Below are 19,615 nucleotides of genomic sequence, written 5' to 3'. Positions count from 1 at the left end.
ATAAAACAGTTCTCCCAAGGGAGAGAAAAGTTTTAAAGTTTCCATATTTCCCACAAACCTATGGTTGAGGTGAGGAAGATTATTATTATTATTATTATTATTATTATTATTATTATTATTATTATTATTATTATTATTATTATTATTATTATTATTATCACCGAGGTTGTCATTCCGGGTTTCCTCGTATAAAAATATACACACACTATTTTCAACTATGGTTACTTTACTTTTTACAAATTGGTCTAATTTAATATTGGTATAAATAGTAGTAGTTTTCAAGCTACATATATAGCTACATAGCTCTTTAACTAACTGAATAGTGCACGCCCCTTCTGGCTCAGTCACCACTATTTAACATTAAATTTCAGATGCTCGAAATGTTTGTGTAAGCTTATCATTTGTAAAGTAAATATTACGTAAAAGGTCTAGTCAAATTGATGTCAAGTTTTTCTGACATTTGTATATTACGTGTATCTTTCTTAATTCGCATTGCTCACATCACCCCAGAAAACGTACAAATTTTAAAGTTCTGGTTTCAACCTCTCTTACAATTATACGCAAATACACGAGGAACAAATTCACTATTATTGACGATACGGAAGGGGAGGAGATTTTCTGGAAGAGGAAAGAATGTGTGCTTGGTGCAGAGGCGTCTTAAGTGGTGGGCGACTGTCCAGTGCTTTGCATCTTTAGGGACCTCGCAAAGACCAAAGAGCCTAAAACGATTTGGTACTCACTTTTGTCGATGCAACACTAGAAACAATTATAACTTCGGATCTACGTTTAGAAAAAAGTACATAAGGCTTTCGTCTATTCGTAGTGTAAAGGGATCTGTGTGTTGGGGCTGGCGCCCACATTAAAGACTGTCAGTGACTGAACTATATAATTGATTGATTGATTTTGTATACCACATATTTTTTCAGCAAACAATGATGTGGTGCGCCTATTTTTGTCCGTGCTGTTTGGGTTTTGTGAGATTTAGTGTATTTACGGAGAGGACAGAGACCTTTGCATTATTATTATGTGTTTATGTTGCAGCGCAAGAAACAAGCAAAATATGGACTATTGCTCTAAAGAACCAGCAACCAACCGTTCTGTGTTTTGCTGATTGAGCATCTTGTAATTGTGATATAATTTATGTAATTGTTTTTCTTGTGTTTTGAAACAAATGTTTGAGAGATTTTTTTTTCCTTACTTTCTCCCACTCTCTCATTCCACACCTCTCGTGACGTCTGGGACTCGCTACTTGGCTCACTTGTAATAGTCGGGGAGCCCGACGTTAAATGGAACCGAAGACTTACGCTTGGGGAGTGGGAATGGCAACTGGAGCTGCAGTTGGCCAGTGGTCGAGATTCTAATCCACAAGGAAGAACTTCTATAGCGGTTCGAGACCAGCAGACGGCAAAGTCCCTTGTGAGAGGAAGGAGCCAGGTCTGGACACGAGACCCGATCTTCGAGGAGTGACAGCTCTACACCCAGACGTCGTAATGAAGGTATTCCTATCATACATCTAATTTCCTTCCAAACGCAATCTCTCTTTTCTAGAAAATCATATCGAAATTCATTACTGTTTATCCATGTTTATCCATGGCTTTATCCCAGAGGATAGCCGTCCGATCCCAGTAGTCAACCATCTCGAGCTACATCCCCGCTTATTTCTACTGACGGATAGTGGTGTAGGAGGGAGTTATAACCGATTCTCCTGTATTTTTCCTCCCTCTTACACACCCTCTTCAGTAGATATTAGATCGCTAGCATAGGCGACAGGCGGCGAATTTGTTTTATGGTTTCAATAATGAATGTGTATAAACCTTTCTTTCCTTTAGTACCAATAACATCGTTCAGATGAATTGATTTCGATAAATTTTATTGTAATTAGCAATTTTAAAAAAGCGGAGCAGGGAGGACTCTTAACTTTTCTCGTCTAAGGCCTCACAGGCATTTCCTGTGGTGCTATGCGAGTGCGATGGTCAAGATCAAGACTGGGAAACAGAGAAACAAAAGAAGAGGGAAACCAACCTCAACATGAACTCCTTCAGAGCGGTCCTGGGTTCGATTACCGGTGGAGGTTCTCAGTAGAAAAAGTGTAAAAAGCTTTTGCAGGCCAGCCTTCCTGAAGGAGGTTTTCCTCATCATACCAGCCAATGTTGGGGTGGTAACTGATATATAGGTCCCAGGCTGCTTCCTTTCTTATCCAATTCTTTCTTTCTTCTTTCCCCATGTGATCGCCGAGAGACGTCATCTCTCGTAGTCACGCGCTAACATAGCCATAGCCGACACCCAGAAATCTAACTCCTAAATCTCCGTAGAACTCTTTCGGAAGAGGTTTGGGAGGGGAGGGGAGTACAGTGCTGTGACACTTGAAATGCGTTTTAATCTGCACACTTCAACAAATTTTTCTTATTAGATTACGCAATTTATCCTTTCTTATTCCGATTATTCAAAGTATTGAAATGTACTCGAAGGGTGCGACCGCCCCTCCCTTTAATCCGTGCGTGGTATCATTCTGTCCTTTACTTTTTTGCTTTTACGCTGCTAATTCAAAATGCTCACCCAAACAGGTTTTCTTCTTGTGACTGTAGGGGGTGAAAGAAAAAAGCAAACCGTAAAAGAAAGAAAGAAAGAAAGAAAGAAAGAAGTGGTTTTGGGCTCTTCCAGTACAGGCCATTCTAACCACTGAGAAGTGAGAATCACAGAATGATTTTTCTGGTAAGATCGTCCTTTTAAAAGCCGCTAACAAGCAAACAGATGGTGAGGAATCCCCTCTCTCCCCTTTACAGCATACTTTATATTCTCTCTTGCCAAACTTATTGAAGAACATATTGCAATTAATCTAACGCATGTAACGTAAATTGGAGACCGTGGTTGAATTTATATGTGCCTTCTGTATTTCTATTAACAATTTCAGGTCATTACCTGCAATACTTTGTTAGAAATTACCATATTAAAATTTACGTGTTATTAAATGGAGAGTTAGAAACCTAAGCGAAGAGGTATAAGATCCCCTTAAATATGCAAATCGGAACGTAATGTACTGCTTTTTTTTTTTTTTTTTTTTTTCCTTTTTGGTGGCGTCCGAACTCCTTTTATAGCCACTCTATACACCCACATTTACCTCATGTATTTTCATTCTTTCTACATGACACTTTAATTGTGTACCGAAAAAATTTACAAACATTTTTTTTTTTTTTGGTACATAGCATCTTCATTGCGTGACAGTGTGACAGATATAATTAGAGGCAAAAAAAAAAAAAAAAAAAGAATTATATTACATGTTTCTCCATGATTATATGGAGTTGTGTGATTTCCTCATCTATAGTCTCAATATCTTTTTTAGCGAAGCTGTTCTACAGAAATGAAATGAAATCTCTGAGTTTTACGTCCCACGCTTATGCCGGTTAGGCTAAAGGAGACGTTGATGATGAGTAATGAATGAAAAGGTGGAATGAAGAAAGTGGGAGGAAACGGGAGAACCCCGAGAAAAACCACGCACACGGTGTTTGTAGCTGTTCTACATATAGCATTTGACTTTGTCAATAAAGTAAAGCAAGACTTCTGCTCTGCTTCAAGTGCAAGCTGGTTTGCTTCAGTCTCCACAGCTTCATTTGTTTCCATCAATTTCCTTTTTTTTCTCTGCAGCTGCTGTACATTTTCACTTATCTCCTTCCTTTTGCTCTGCACTTGACTTTCTCTTTCAACATTAATTATTTTCTCCAGCTCTACCATATAACGCTGCCTTGCATGGATGGCATGATGCAGCATTTCTTTCGTGATGTTGATTGAAGTAAGGTCTTTATGGGAAATGTTATCAGAACCTTCTTTATGATTAACAACAAATCTTTAAAATCTTCCGAACAACTCGACAGTTTTGTGTAAAAACAATCCAGCCTCTGAGGATCCAATATATGAGGGGATTCTGTAGTTTCTTTGGCATAAGAAGGAATTGAGTTTTACCTAGATATGATATTGTCACAAATAGCATTCATATGAAATTTTACTGAAGAGTTAGTTTAATTGCGAAAATAGACTGATTATGAAGAATTGCTACTGGTACAAAGCACAGTTTCTGGAGGATAGTGCTAGTGACAACAACATCCAAGAATAGGTTGACAGATTAGTGGATGAAAGAAGAGGGAAGTTCTCGAAGCCAACCACTCTGTTAGAAGAAAGAAACCCTAACAACCAGCCGCACATGCCAAAGCCCAAACAGTATAAACCAACAGGAAGCTCGGCACAAAAATTCAAATAGCAAACAAAAATAACAATCAATTAAAATCTTCATTATAATTATAAAAAAGACATTCAGTATTTCTATAAATTTCAAGGACAGAAAGGCATTTTCAAGGACATTTCCAGGATGTTTCCAGGACAAAATCAATTCAGACATTTCCAGGTTTTCCAGGATTTCCAGGACGAGTGGGAACCCTGCATATTGTAAAGTTACTACTAAAATCATTATTAATGAATTATGAACACATTTGCCTCAGTTATTCATGAGAAAATTGTCAAAAAAAAGTAACACTTCACTTCTTGAGAAAACCACTTCTGGATCTTTCCGAGACAAACGAGTACACAGTATTGTTAGATTATTAATGAAACATTTCTTTACGAAATATGAACTAAATTGTCTGAGGAGTTAAAGGGAAAATCGTCGACGGAAAACTCATTATATGGGTAAACCCTCACCTTCACTTACCCTTCTGAATGTTTACATGGCAAGTGAGTTACGCCGTATTGTTAGGTTATTAGTGAAATATTTATTTATGAAATCCGATAGAGAAAATTGAGCGAAAACACTCATCCCATACAGTAAATTACACCTTTTCTATTTTTTAGAGCGATGATTCATACTATGGTGTAGGGTTGTTAATAAAATATTTATTTATAAAAAATAAATAAACTCGTTACAGCTGTTTTTGAGAAAATCGAACTATTTTAAATTTTCATCCTTATGTAACCTACCCTTATTTTTAGACGCAGGAGGAACATTTGAAAAGATAGAATATTATAAAAACATTATGTTTAGAATTGGTCCAGATACGTTGAATGTCATTGCCTCTAGTTGAGTGCATGTAAAAGCGTGACGAACAGATGGCCAGATATCAAAAACCCATTTTACCAATATGTTGGAGGCCATGAAACTTAAATTCATTGACATCTCGAATTCTATTTTTATCACTATTACCACACTTTCTTCTTTCGTCGCTAGAATGTGAAAATGAAATGAAATGAAATCTTTTAAGTTTTACGTTCCACGATTATGCCGGTTAGGCTTTAGGAGACGGTGATGATGAGAAACGAATGAAAATGGTGGAGTGAAAAAAGTTGAAGGAAACGAGATAACCCCGATGAAACCATGCACACGGTGTTTGTATACCACAAAGTCCACTAGGCATGATGTGGGATCGAACCAAGGACCAAGGTAGAGATGAACGCTCTACCACTGAGCTATCGCGGCCCCAAATGTGAAAATGTATAGATCTACACCGACACATGAGGTGATAATCTGCCATTCCAAAAATTTAATAAGCTATGTTTAATGTGTTGTCATCCTATATTAAAAAAAGAAAAAGCTTACGCCTTTGTTATATCCTTTTAGTATCAGTTGTTCACTCTACTCTATATTTTAGACGAATGGTATTATTATCGTTTATACATATGCTATCCGTTGGAAAAATCTATGTTCCAAGCTTTTCTATTTTATTCGCTGTAGATCAGATTGGAAAGGCTGCCTGTTGCGTATGATTTCTTTTCTGTTTCTGGCTCACACAAACCCGCAGTTAGTTGAAGTCGGTCCGCTGGGCAAGAACGGGGAGGGCAGGAGTAAGCATACAAGACTATAAACTGAAAATAAGCTGTGTTAACAATAATACTCTAATCCTGATTAAATTCGTCGATTACAGAAAAATGTCAAGAAGTTATTTCTTTATTATATTGTTTTGGTTCTTATTAACATGAAAATTATACACTTCCTATAATGTTCTGTAAAAATAATTAATTAAATAAATAAAAGTGGGATGGGATTCGATCTGATGTCAAAATAGTAGAAAAAACTTCTAGTTTGCCATTCTACCCACCTAACCACGGAGCTTCCTGTTGGTTTATACTGTTTTAGGGCTTTGGCTTCTTTTATAGCTATGGCGAGTGTCACTTCCAACCTCAAGGCAAGAGTTTTCCTGTTTGTTTCTATATTTGCGTACAAAATTTTGGTTACAGGCTGTAATTTATATTTGGCAGACAATCTAGATACCAGATTTAAACCCATATATTCAATATTTTACTCCACTTTTCAGTTCCTTGATGCAAGTCTTTTACTAGCCATCGTCAATTTCCGTTGGCAATCGTGCTCTGCTACTGCAAAAATTCCTCTAAAGCATGGTTGCCAGGATACACAAAACCAAGCATAATTTTGTTTTTTGCTTATATTTTTATTATTTTATTACATATTTTGGAAATATTATCATAAATTGATTAGTTTCTATTATCTCCATTTACTAGTAACAGAATTTTATCCATAAATGTAAGGAAAATGGAATAAACGCGACACATCGTGAGTTACAGTATACGCGTTCTTTTTTTCTCGTTTAACATAGTGGTACAAAGTCCTTGAACTTTATTTTCTTTCATATAAAATCTTGAAAAGTTTTCATCAGAACAGAATGAATCAAAGAAATTATATTATCAAAAAAAATTTTCCATAAATTTTCATACCATTCTTTCTTTCTTCTTTTCTTTCAACTATTATCTTGTTTTCTTCCGATCTGTCCAAGGCAGCATCCTCCATTAATTTCTCGAGAAACTCAGATTTTAATTTGTGGCAAGGAACGAGATAAAATTCGCTTTACCCAAATGTTTTCTTTCCTCACATATTGGGGAAAACAACTTTGTGCCCACTCTCTATATCATATTATATTATAGTGGGAAACCCGGGTTCGATTCCCGGCGGGAGCTCATGTGGTTCGGATTCCACGTTAATCAGTAAGTCCACGTCTCATATAGCCTCGCTGCTGAACGGGACGTTAAACCCAAAATCAACTCACCTCAACTCATATTATATTATATTATATACTCTAATACGAGCAACACTTGTTTACTTGTAAACTTCGTTTTAAAAAATGTCTAAACATTTTTATGAAATTTTCCCAAAACCCGTTTGCGGAAATGAAAAGTATTTTAACTCACATAAAACTGCCTTCTTACTGTGGCTACACAAAATAAAAGTTGTTCCTTATCTCTATCTTCACGATCTTTCGAGAAAATTCTACAGGGGAAAAACTTATCCCTGCCAGAGATTAAAATTTTCTTTTCCAGAGGGGTTAAGTTTTTGTCATGGAGAAATGTCTGCAATCCCCCGTCAATTCGTACAGTGTTGTGTTAATTGTATATTCTACCTGCATAAAAAAGGTTAAACTCTGATTAACTCCTCAGGAAGAAAATGGGTAAAATCCTAGTGACAATAAACAATCCATGCAGCGGAAATACGAGGGCTGCTAGAAAAGTTTCTGCAAACGACTACTTACTGTGGCTCTAGTTTAAATTGCCTTTGTTGGATCAAAAAGATCCAATATATTTCAATCAAAAATGTTCTTGTACACCTTATATCTGGAGAACTACATATAATGTAGCCAAACCCAACCTATCGTTTAAATCAGTATGGTGTGCTTATTCCGTAGAAAATACGAAAACTCGATTTAGGGGTCGTTCAAAAATTCTGCGGCCCCTGATCCAAGATTCAATATATTTCATCAAACATTTTCTTGTACGCCTTATATCTGGAGAACTACATATAGTGCAGCTAAGCCCCAACTATCACTTAACTCAGTACGATGTCCTTATTCCGTAGAAAATACGAAAATTCGATTTAGGGGCCGTTCAAAAATGTTGTGGACCCTGATCCAAAAACTTATTATTGGTTAAGATAGCAATCTTTTGATGCATTTTTTCGATAATTCCTAAAATTTTTGGCCAAGATCGCAATCTTTTGATCTATTATTATTATTATTATTATTATTATTATTATTATTATTATTATTATTATTATTATTATTATTATTATTATTCCTAAAATTCTTGTTTGTTTAAGTCTATTATCTTTTCACAGCAGTTGGAAGATGTACCTCAGAAACTGCTATTGGGGATGCGTTAGTAGCTGCTTGAGGCGACTTAAATTACTCACCACGCAACTTATTTTTCATGTGTGAGAAGAAAACAAGTCAGTAAGTGTTTAATCAGGTGAGTACAGACAATGAGTCATTAATTCGACATTTTTATCTGAAAAAAAAAAAATCAACAATTTGGTGTGTGGAGTGAAAACTGATGTAGTGATGAAGAGTAATGCGATGATTTGGATTTGCTTTACGCAATCGATTGACGACCTGTGGCAAACAAATTGCTTTCTACCACTCAGCTTTTATAGTCCTTCGATCTTCTAAAGCTATGCTTGCCACATGTCCGATGTAACCGAAGAAACAAGCAATCATTTGCTTGGCAGTACTCCTTAAACGAACAACTTTTGTTGGTTTCGGTTTACTTTGAAACACTCAAATTGTGGATTACTGTTCAGTTTCGGGTTGTACGAACACAATCAAGTTTATTTCCCATTAACAATGTAGTACACTACATCTGACTTATCGTGGTTGATTTTGTTTAAGTATTGCTTTACACCAATTGACACAAGCCAGTTTTTGAGCTTCGGTCAAGTCGTATGGAATTCAACGGCATGAAAGTCTCCGTACCTTCAAATGATCATGTAAATTGTATATATTGTTTGCATGTCAATGTTCAAGGATGCTTCAATCTCACGGTATGATACAACCCGATCTCTCAGTCATTTTACGCACAGCACTAACATACTTATATATGAACCAACAAGTAAGTATTCGAATAGGGGAGGAAGTGACAAAGGGGAGTACAATTGAAAGGGGAGTTCGACAGGGATGCTGTCTCTTGCTTACATTATTTAATATCTATCTAGAAGAATAGTAGAAAAGAGATTACAAAATGAAGACGGCATTTCAGTAGGAGGTAGAATGATTAAGTGTACAAGATTTGCAGATGATATGGCACTTGTTGAAGAGAAAATCAATAAGATGTTAGAAAACGTGAGGAAGGGCTGTGAAGAATACAGGATAAAAATAAATGTTAGAAAGACAAATGCCATAGTGATTGGAACGCAGTGGTCGGGGTCAAATATAGAAATAGGAGGGGAGAAAATAGAACAGATGACTAGTTTTCGATACCTGAGTAGTATTATTAGTGATGATATGAAATGTAAACGTGAAATAAAAGCAAGGATAGGAATGGCGAAAGACTTTACGAGAAAGATAATACTATTTTGTGGGACCTTGAAGAAAGAGTTAAGAAAAAGACTTATAAAATGCTTTGAGTGGAGTGCTATATGGGGCAGACACATGGACATTACACAAAAATGATGAAAAACGACTGGAAAATTTCGCAATGTGGGTGTGGAGGAGAATGGAAAAATAAGCTGGTACGAGTGGAAAACGAATAATAGGGTGCTAGAAATGGTGGGGGAAGAAAATAATTTTACATATTATTAAGAAGAGGAAGAGAAACTAGTTGAGACATTGAGTAAGAAGAAACTGTATCATGAGGAACGTGCTAGTGTGTGGTGGCAGGAAAGAGAGGGCGAAGGCAAAGGAGACTACAATTGATGGACGATATCAAAATAGAAAAATCGTACGTGAAAACGAAGAGGTTAGCGGAAGACCGTGGAGCCTGGAAGCTTTTCGGTTGCAACAAGTGATCTGTCAACAATGGCAGAATACCTATGACGATGATGACGACTAACATTACCGACAACAACAGACGTGGATGGACGACCTTCACGAAATTCATTACTGAGAAATATGCAACTACATCGGAATTCGGAGAACTAATTATACACAGTCCAATTGGATAGTGCTTCATCATAAAAAGCCAATTGAAGTCCCTCGATACATTGTTTTCGTGTCACAACTACATTTGAAATAATTAAAAATCATTGCCCAAGCGTGTTCACCAGAAATTTTCATTTCTCACATGAAATTATTCCTTCAAACTACTGTGAAAAGTAAATGAATCGATTTAAACAAAAGAAAGATAATTTAAACATAGGAAGATCTATAATAGTTGAACACTACCGCCTCGATACGTAGTAGTTTGCACGAACTTTTCCAGCAACCCTCGTAATAATAATAAACGCAACAACAAACATGTATAAAAAATTAAATCTATCATTTCATGTACAATATTTTTATGCTACATTTATATTATTTTAATTTTCTCTAAATCTGAAGTCACTATATTTTCATTCGCAAACTAAATTTGAATATTGCATTGACCAAAAAAAAAAAAAAAAAAAAAAAGTTATATACCTTCCTTACATCAATAGATTGGGTTTTATCAGTTGCATTGAACTTTAAAAAAAGGGAGAGAAAAGATACTAGTTAAATTGATGTTCTACTTTTTTTTTTAAAATGAAACTTAATTCGATTATGGCCTACCTTGCTTGAAATTTTGGCAGTTGAATGAAGATTGATAAGCGATCTTCCCTCAGGAATCAAATTTATGATGATCGTAGAAATTATTTGTTTCCCTGACCATAACGGTTTCGGCTTCAATATAGCAGGTGGAAGCAATCTATACGGCCCTTTCAGGTAATACAACGCCTCATAGACATACTGGCAATAATCGGCTCTGAAAAACAAATGTGTAATATATTTAGGTAACGATCAAATAATAATTATCTTCCAATAAAAAATGAAATACCGTCAGTCTCAATCCAATTTATTTAATACTCAAAGTCAGATGAAGTACATATCTGTATATTATAAGCTCAAAATGTATTACTATCATTTTAGATAATGTTTGATGCCGTTTTCCGACCTGAACATGTTTAGCTGTTCTAATCATTGAATATAAAATCTTCTGTGAATGGAAAGTTTCTGACAATTTTCATTATTTTCTGATAATTCATTTTCCATTTCCGCTTCACGATTCTTTTGTTTTAACTATATACAAAGTATCGTATATACGAAGTTATTCCTACCTTTCAAAAAACTTTCCTCTGACAGTTAACTTTGTACCGGATACAACATGGTCTTGGATTAATCCACTAAGTGGTGTACCATCCTTGGGTACCAAATACTGCTTAGAAACGCTAACTGAAAAAAATGAAAGCATGTAAAATAACTGTCGGTCATAAACACTGTGAGGTAAGAGTTATTTGGAAAATCAAGTTTTCTATATTCACTCGTTTCAAATTGCATTTTCCAATACAATTTTTGTTTGTATTATATGTAGAATAAGCATAAAGGAATCCGTGTATCTCCGTTAAGAAACGACAAACATCAGTAGATATAATTTGTTAGTTAACATGTTTTCTGCTACAAACACAGCACATAAACAACAATTCTTTACAGTAAAATAAAAACCATCAATTATAATTGCCAACGAACGGCAGACCTTTTTGCGCCACAAAAGTTTCCTTCGACTTTTCCGACAACTATGTATCACCGACCTAAAGCTCATTTTTTGGATTTAAAAAGGACATTGGGAAAAATAGACTTGATTTCGAACTTTATTAACCAAGCCTCGTATATTTCCAAACATTCTAAAAACTCTTCTCTCATCGCTTTGGCATGTTTCTTCGTCTGTGTTGGTGAGTTTCAGTCCGATTTCTGGCTATATATGGACATACGATGTGGAAAAAACGACTCTCTTTGTGAACGCTTTTTTTGAGTCCAGAAAACGGGACACTTGCAATCACACCTACATGTTGTCATCGTTCATCTCTGGTTGGTTAATTCGAAGCATCTGCATCTTTTAAGCTAAAGAGCTCGAACTCAACACTATACGTCATAAACGGGGAACTCCAGCCCCAAGCATTCATACGCAATAGCCAACTGAAAGAAGCTTCAGTGTGTGTTTGGCACTTCGAAGAGCACCCACCGAGGTGAGTAGGGTGCGTTATTCTCCGCGACTAAGAAAGAAGCGCTCCCCTTGGAAGGGTTGAGCTAAAATAGAAGTTCGATTTTGTGAGTCGCATCGCATATAGTACATATTAACATTTTCAAGTGTGTCTATAATGTCAGTGATTCTGTAATGAACGTTTGAGTTCGGACCAGCGAGTAACAAGGAACTAAGAACATCAGTTAAGACGATCACTCACTTCTATTAGCGGGAAGCTGAATTGGGATCTCGAAGATAACATACGCCGCTCCAAGCTCATCCTGGCCTCAGCTTAAAACTTCCTGTGAACCTGTCATCTAGTGGATTCTACCCCAGGGCCCGAGTGATATCAATTGACCGGTCGAAGATTAACTGTGAGTAGTTAAAACATTGATTCGTTCATATATTTTAAAAGCCACCACTTCGTTACACGTACTCAAACAGAATTAAAAGGGAAAGATTAAAATAATCAGAGAACGTTAATAATAGTTACTCGTTTGTTTGTAATTTTCTGTATTATCTTTAATTGTATATTTCATATCTAGTAACATTATATTTTTACATAGTTTAACTAGGTTTTGTGATTTATATTGTTTAATGAATTCTCGTCCGTTAATACTCTTGCCAAAATTCACCATTCATACATATTTTAGTTTACGGTACTTATGTTTTATTGATCTGTGTGCCCGGCTTCGGTTCCAATAATATATAAGTGCGGAAGTGATCGTGACCTGCCGTGGCAAAGCTGGGTAAATGCAAATTAATGTTTAGGCTTACAGAATTTTAATACCGGCGGGGAAACACGATTACATATGCATACATTTACTCATATGTGTGTCATTTTCTTCTACTCAACGTGGTCTATGGACTAATATATTATCTTATCTGTGGACAGTATTTAATTAAACAGAACTTGAAATTTACGAGTTAATGATAAGTTTAGGCAATCTCCTTCGTCCCCTCCCTCTCTTTCCTGATACCATTTCCTCTAGCACATCCTTCATGATAAAGTTTCCTTGTTGGCCAATGTCCCAATCAGTTTCCTTTTAATTAATATCTAAAATTGTTCTTTTCTCCCCCACAATTTCTAAACGCCCCCTCATTCGTTTTCCGCTTAACCCAGCTAATTTTCTCCATTTTTTATACACATTTTTTTAAAACAAAAAGCTTCCAGTCATTTTTCATCATTTTTGCATAACATCCATGTTTCTGCCCCATACAGTACAATACTCCACACGAAGCATCTTATAAGTCCTTTTCTCGACTGTTTATTCAAGGTCCCACAAAACAGACTTTTCTTCCTTCTAAAGGCTTCTTTCGCCATTCCTATTCTTGCATTTATTTCACATTCGCACTTCATATCATCATTAATAATACTACAACTAATAAATATAACATACACCTCTTTCCCTTTTCGTACAAATCTTTCACCAATCACCCTTAATAATCCAAGTGCATCTCTTGTGCCCTTGCCTCTCCTGAACCCGCACTGTTTCTTTTCAATTTATTAATTTGTTCTTCCATACAATCTTGTGTTTAGTACTCGAGCAGAATTTTTGCTGTATATTAACAAGGGTATATTTAAATATTAGTTTCACCAGTGCCATGGTTCTCGTACAGTATTAATTTTAGCTTTACAAAAAATTCATTTTCTTCTATTTTCTCGAGAACAACGCACGAGCTTTTGCACTCATGTTTATTTTGCTTAACCCTTGTCCAGGCAAGCTATTTTTGTAACCTAGACGGCAATTGGGTCCTTACCAACTCTGTTAGCCTTATCAACTCGATATGTTCCTGACTTTTACTTTGACTAGAGATAGAAGAATTCAGAATTTTATATCATCGAAATATTTATGGTTATTGAGAAATTCGTAAATATAATTGAAGCTACTGGGCCTGGCAGGCCCCGCTTGCCCGGATAAGAGTTAACTCAATGAGACACACAGATTGGCATATGTTTCATTTTTGGACAAACTTTTTCCATTGAACGCTAACAATATGAATAAAGAATTTATTTTTTCCTGACGAAGTGACGCCCAAGTGTTCTCGGACTATCAGTCAGGTGATGATATTGACATTCGATGTTTCGAATGCAGGTATTGCATTTATCTTCAGGGATTGTGATGAAGAGCCCAGATATATGTAAGCCTATATATTTGGTAACTACTTAGGGCGGAGTTACGAATGAGGGCTTGTGACTGGTTGAGGGAAATTCTGAGTCCTGATTGGCTGTTGTTGTGGCTACGAGAAATGGCTTTGTTGTACGCATGCTTTTTGTTCCTGAAAACGGCTGACCATATAAGACTAAGTTGAAATTCATTATCTCTATTGCGACTGTTCCTCTTAATAATAAAGAATAATGAAGGACTGAATAATAAAGCAAGCCATAACCATCTCACGTGAAGAGAACAGTCTCAATAGACATAAGGGGTTTCAACTCAGTCCTATCTGGTCAGCCGTTTTCAGGAACAAAAAGATTGCCTATAACAAAGCCACAGCTCGTAGCCACAACAATGACCAATCAGGACCCTGTATTTCCCTCAGCCAATCAAAAACCACCATTCATAGCTCCGCCCCTACACAGTCACCATATATCTTCGGTCTCTTCAACACAATCCCTGAAGATGAATGCAATGTCTGCATTCCAAACGTCAAATATCTTAATCTAGCAGACAGCCCAAGAACACTTGCTAATGGTACGGCAGAATTTCTTACTAGCACTTTTTTATTACTTCGTAATTTACTTACTTATTGTTAATTGTACTTTATATTTCCCATTTTGGCATTCGATACCTCGAACGTAGTTCCTCAGTTCGAACTATACAGTTGAATCGTTATGTGCTCTATCATACTAATACAGCAAAGGTAAGAAAGTTTGATATAATCATTTGATTTGATTTACTAACTACAAATCGGTGTAGAACTTGTCCATCCTTAAAACAAATACGATACTTAAAACAGTTAACAACTCATAATGTATACAATTTTAAAGAAAATTATAACGTAAAAGGATTTTTAAAATCTAAATGAAAATAGTAAGAATATACATGAAATTCATTACATATTATTTCAACAGAATGCTACCTCTTTACGTGAATATCCTTCATACTGTTCCAGGGTGGCGACAAAATATACCAGAAATAATTCCCTCATTTTTTTTCGGTTTTGTATTTTTATTTTTTTTTTTTTTCTGATATGTAATTAGCCATTCAGATTTTCACATGTTCATGGGAAAAGAAGACCAAGGAAATATGACAACGATAATACATTAAAGTAACATATTTTCCCCTTAATCAACTAGAATAGTGAATATATAAAAACAAATACAACGTACAAGGTGTGTGAGAAAAGTAATGAGACTGGCAGCACTGCAGGCGATGTGGAAAGGTTGTGTCTACCAGCCTATGCTAGACCGGTTTGTTTATTCCTTCCACTTCTTCAGTCCGAGTTACAACTTCGTATAGATACACGTTATTTTTGACAGCGCCATCAGTGAAGTTGTTTTTCTTGTGTGTTACAGAAACGGAGCATCGGAATTTACAGTAACGTTGTGCAATAAATTTTGTGTTAAACTTGGTGAATCCGCGAGTGTGACTTTAGAAAAGTTGAAGCAGGCCTATAGGGAACATTGATCATCAAGAGCACAAGTTTTTCGCTGGTACAAATCATGTTTGGAAGGCCGAGAACACGTTGAAGATGAACCTCGCTCAGGGAGACCTTCAACTTCAAAAACTGACGAAAACGTTGAACGTGTAAGGGCTCTTGTGAGATCTGATCGTCGTTTAACAATAAGGATGATGAGCGATCAGTTAAATTTAAACACTTACAGCGTACATCAAATTTTCACAACAATTTGAACATGCGAAAGATTTGTGCCAAAATGGTGCCGAAAAACCTCACAACTGAACAGAAGGACAATCGAAAAAACGTGTGCGTTGATCTTCTTAAGAGAATTGCCAATGACCAAGAACTCTTTAATTGTGTGATCACAGGTGATGAATCCTGGATATCTGAGTACGATCCTGAAACAAATCGGCAAAGCGAAGAGTGGCACACTCCGTCATCTCCTCGGCTGAAGAAATGTCGAATGAGCAAATCAAAGATCAAGACGATGCTGATTTGTTTTTTCGACAGTAAGTGTATCGTGCACAAAGATTTGTTCCACGAGGACAAACTGGCAACCAAGTGTTTTATAATAGTGTCCTTGAAAGGCTCAGGAAAAGAGTGACTCGTGCAAGACCAGACATTGCAGACAAGTGGATGCTTCATCATGACAATGCCCCGTGTCACACGGCCAATTTTTGACCTCAAAACGCATTACTGTTGTTCCTCAACCCTCTATTCACTTGATTTGAGTCCTTGTGACTTTTTCCTTTTTCCGAAATTGAAACATGCCCTAAAAGGACGTCATTTTGGAACTCTGGAGAATATTCAAAAGACTGTGACCGATCAGTTACAAACCATACCAGCAGAAGACTTTCAGCGCTGCTACCAAAAATGGGAACAATGAATCCGCGGGTGTATAGCTGCCCAAGGGAACTACTTTGAAGGGGATAACATTGTTGTTTGAAAAACATAAAAACTTTAGTTAGTACAAAATCAGTCTCATTACTTTTCTAACACACCTCGTATTTTATTACGAATTTCAATGTGTAACGTTAGTCACATGATGGAAGTTTTGTTACATAATTTATGAAAGAAAAAATGTATGATGCAAGAAAAGGATAGAAATCAATGTTTATTTAGGTATATTGATAACAGTGAACAAGGATGCATTTTTCCATGGTGGATGTTACGGCCGAAGGGAAGATACTGAGGAAATTGTGAATATCTGTGGATTGCATAATAACCTGTCCTCCCTACCTGGCACCACTGCACCAAACTGGTTGCATTCATACGTTTTAGTAGAAACCTAGCATAAGTTAGTTTGTGTTTTTTGTACAGTAGTTTTTATGACATAATGTCATGTTGAAAAACTGGTAGATGTTAACGGACAAATGCCAATAAATACTGCATTATGAGCACAAAGTATACTTTGGTATCTATGGATGTATCCAATACTTAAAAGATCAAGAATCTGGTGAAATTAGTCCAGCTATCCACTGAGTATTGACCCAATGCACAACTGATGCAACTTTATTAGCAGTTTTCGTAAACTCTACTATATTTACTACTAAGCACTTCCGAAATAAACCTCTTTGCGGATTAAAATACAATACAATGAAAACGCAGAAACTAAAATACGAGTAACCGTATTCCGAAATTCTTTCGTTTGCGTGATTAGCTACCTTCACTTCATGCAAGACAAAATACTTTGATAAAATTGAAACTAGTGGAAACGAAAATAGAAAAAGATTGGAATTATGTGTGCATTGAAGATAAATTTACAATTCGATCGTTGATCCAATTGCATTTTATGGATGATTCACCAATATGATATTCCACTGCGCAAACGAAAGTAAAAGAAATGTGCATAACTACAGACAGTAAATCTGACACACTGTTAGTGTAAAACACAGATAAGTTTCTAAATTTGAAGTAAGCAATTAAAAACCAAGCACTCTACCACATCTGAAATCATCTCTCAATTTTCATTTTAAATGTTCAAAAAAAATCTTGTAACTGTCTCCGAAAGGTGTGGCCAGTGTCGTACTCGTGGCCAAAACTGTTCTGTGTCCACCTGTTGCTGTGAAGGATTAAATATAACTTCTACTGAGTAGTCTTCAACAGGGTGTCTACTGAGTTTATTTTCAAAATTCCAGTATATTTCCAGTATAATCATTACAACTATCAGCAAAATTCCTGTACCTAATACAATTATTTTTTTAAAAGTATTTTAGGAATAATCACACTTTTGATTATTTCAGGTTTGTAATTATTTTGCCATCAAAAGAATATTTTTAATAAATAGAGTTAGCCGTCATTTTTTTTTTTAATACAATGACTTTTTAACATTTTAAAGGGCCTCCCAACTCCCCTCACAGCCCTCTACTCCACCCATTGCTTTAAATGTCTAATTACAAAATCTTGCTTCGAAAAAATTTACAATCTCAATAAATACAAAATTTTTCTAAGACTATTAAAACAATTACAAAAAAGTATTGTTGAAAAATTAACAGTTTCATGATTTTTCCAGTATGTGGGTCAAAATTCCAGCAAATTTCCAGTATTTCCAGTATCAAAATTACATTCCAGTATAATTCACGTATTTCCAGTATCAGTGAACACCCTGTTAGAGACCAGAGGCGATTATAGACCTGGTTCAGGGTATTGTTTGTTCGGGGATCTTCGCTATTAAAACAACAATTAAAACATACACTAAGTGGATCAGAAATGTAATATTCTTACGACTCTGGAACTTGTTACCTAAAGTAACGAACAGTTTCTGACCAGAGCGATACACTCTATTTTAGTTTTAATAAATAAGTGCATTGTTCTGGTCAGAAAGTGTTAATTATTTTAAAATATTTTTGATTCCATGACACATCTAAGACAGTCATATAAGCAATATCGAAGAGCAAAGAGGAAAAACTCAACTTCTCTGCACGCAATAGCTCATGTCGTTCATATACACGATAAAGTGTTGAATGTAAACATCAGAGGAAAGAAGACAGAAATATTACCTGAATATGGTATATTTATAGGGTAGTTTCCGCAAAAAGAAGCAAATATATAAACACACATTCTTACACAAATATACTTTTTACATGCGATGTATGCAATCAGTATGACAACACTTAATTATTATGTCTTTATAAAGAGGAGGGTAGATGATTAACAAGATCAGTATGCAGATCATAGGGTTATCATAGCTAGAACCGAAAAGGACTACAGGAGACGAATGACAAAACAGCTGACACTGGGAAACTAAATGGAATGGAAATTAACATAGAAAAGTCGAAAGTCATGAGAATATCCCGTGGAAACGTGCCCTTACGGGTCAGAGTATAACAAAGAGAACTTGAAGAGGTCGATAATTTCAAGTACCTGGGAAGTTTTCTGACAAGAGACGCTTACTGGACCAAAGAGATCAGGTCAAGAATTGTCATAGAAGAAAAAAAAAAGCATTCAACAAGAAAAAAAAAAAAAAATACTCTTAACTAGCAGACTCAATATTGGACTTAGGAAGAAGTTCGTCAAGTGCTATATCTGGAATATTGGACTGTATGGTTTAAAGACTTGGACATTACGGAAGTTAGAGAAAAAATATTTACAGAGCTTCGAAATGGGATGTTGGAGGAAAATGGAGAAGATAAAATGGACAGAGAGCAACAAATGAAGATGTTTCAAAATTGATAGGAAAAAGAGGACACTTCTAGTTAGCATCCTTCCTAGAAAGGCCAATTGGACTGGACTTGCGAAGAAATTGTCTTCTTCATACCGCCATAGAAGGAAAGATGGAAGGAAAGCGAGGAAGAAGAAGAACACAACTAATCGATGATTTGAAAAATAGAAGAAAATATAGGGAGTTAAAAGAGGAAGCTGAAGATCAAAAAACGTGGAAGAAACATTTCCACAACTAAATCTAAACTCTAAAAAATCATTAGTCCCAGGACCTGCCCAAAGGCAGAATACTTAAAATTAATAATAATAATAATAATAAAAATAATAATAATAATAATAATAATAATAATAATAATAATAATAATAATAATAATAA

General features: G+C 35.7%; 1 protein-coding gene across 4 annotated transcripts in view; it reads right to left on the bottom strand.

Annotated features, from left to right (window-relative positions):
• The window catches only part of LOC145671309 (DNA-directed RNA polymerase I subunit RPA1-like), a 267,751-nt gene that overhangs the window by 144,879 nt on the left and 103,257 nt on the right, over positions 1-19,615 (bottom strand). For all 4 annotated transcript variants that reach the window (XR_014128501.1, XM_081740285.1, XM_081740284.1 and 1 more), the window contains exons 12-13: positions 11,054-11,168; positions 10,509-10,701 (exon numbers count right to left, since the gene is read on the bottom strand). Coding sequence is in view for 3 of the 4 variants with exons in the window: in XM_081740285.1 (XP_081596411.1) it covers positions 10,509-10,701; positions 11,054-11,168 (308 nt within the window). In the remaining variant the exon portion in view is untranslated. The remainder of the gene's footprint in view (positions 1-10,508; positions 10,702-11,053; positions 11,169-19,615) is intronic.

Source organism: Thermobia domestica, chromosome 15 (assembly GCF_964235325.1).
Source record: "Thermobia domestica chromosome 15, izTheDome1.hap1.1, whole genome shotgun sequence".
Lineage (NCBI taxonomy): Eukaryota > Metazoa > Arthropoda > Insecta > Zygentoma > Lepismatidae > Thermobia > Thermobia domestica.
Note: the sequence above shows the minus strand (reverse complement) of the source record. Positions and strands in the feature narration are given on the sequence as shown.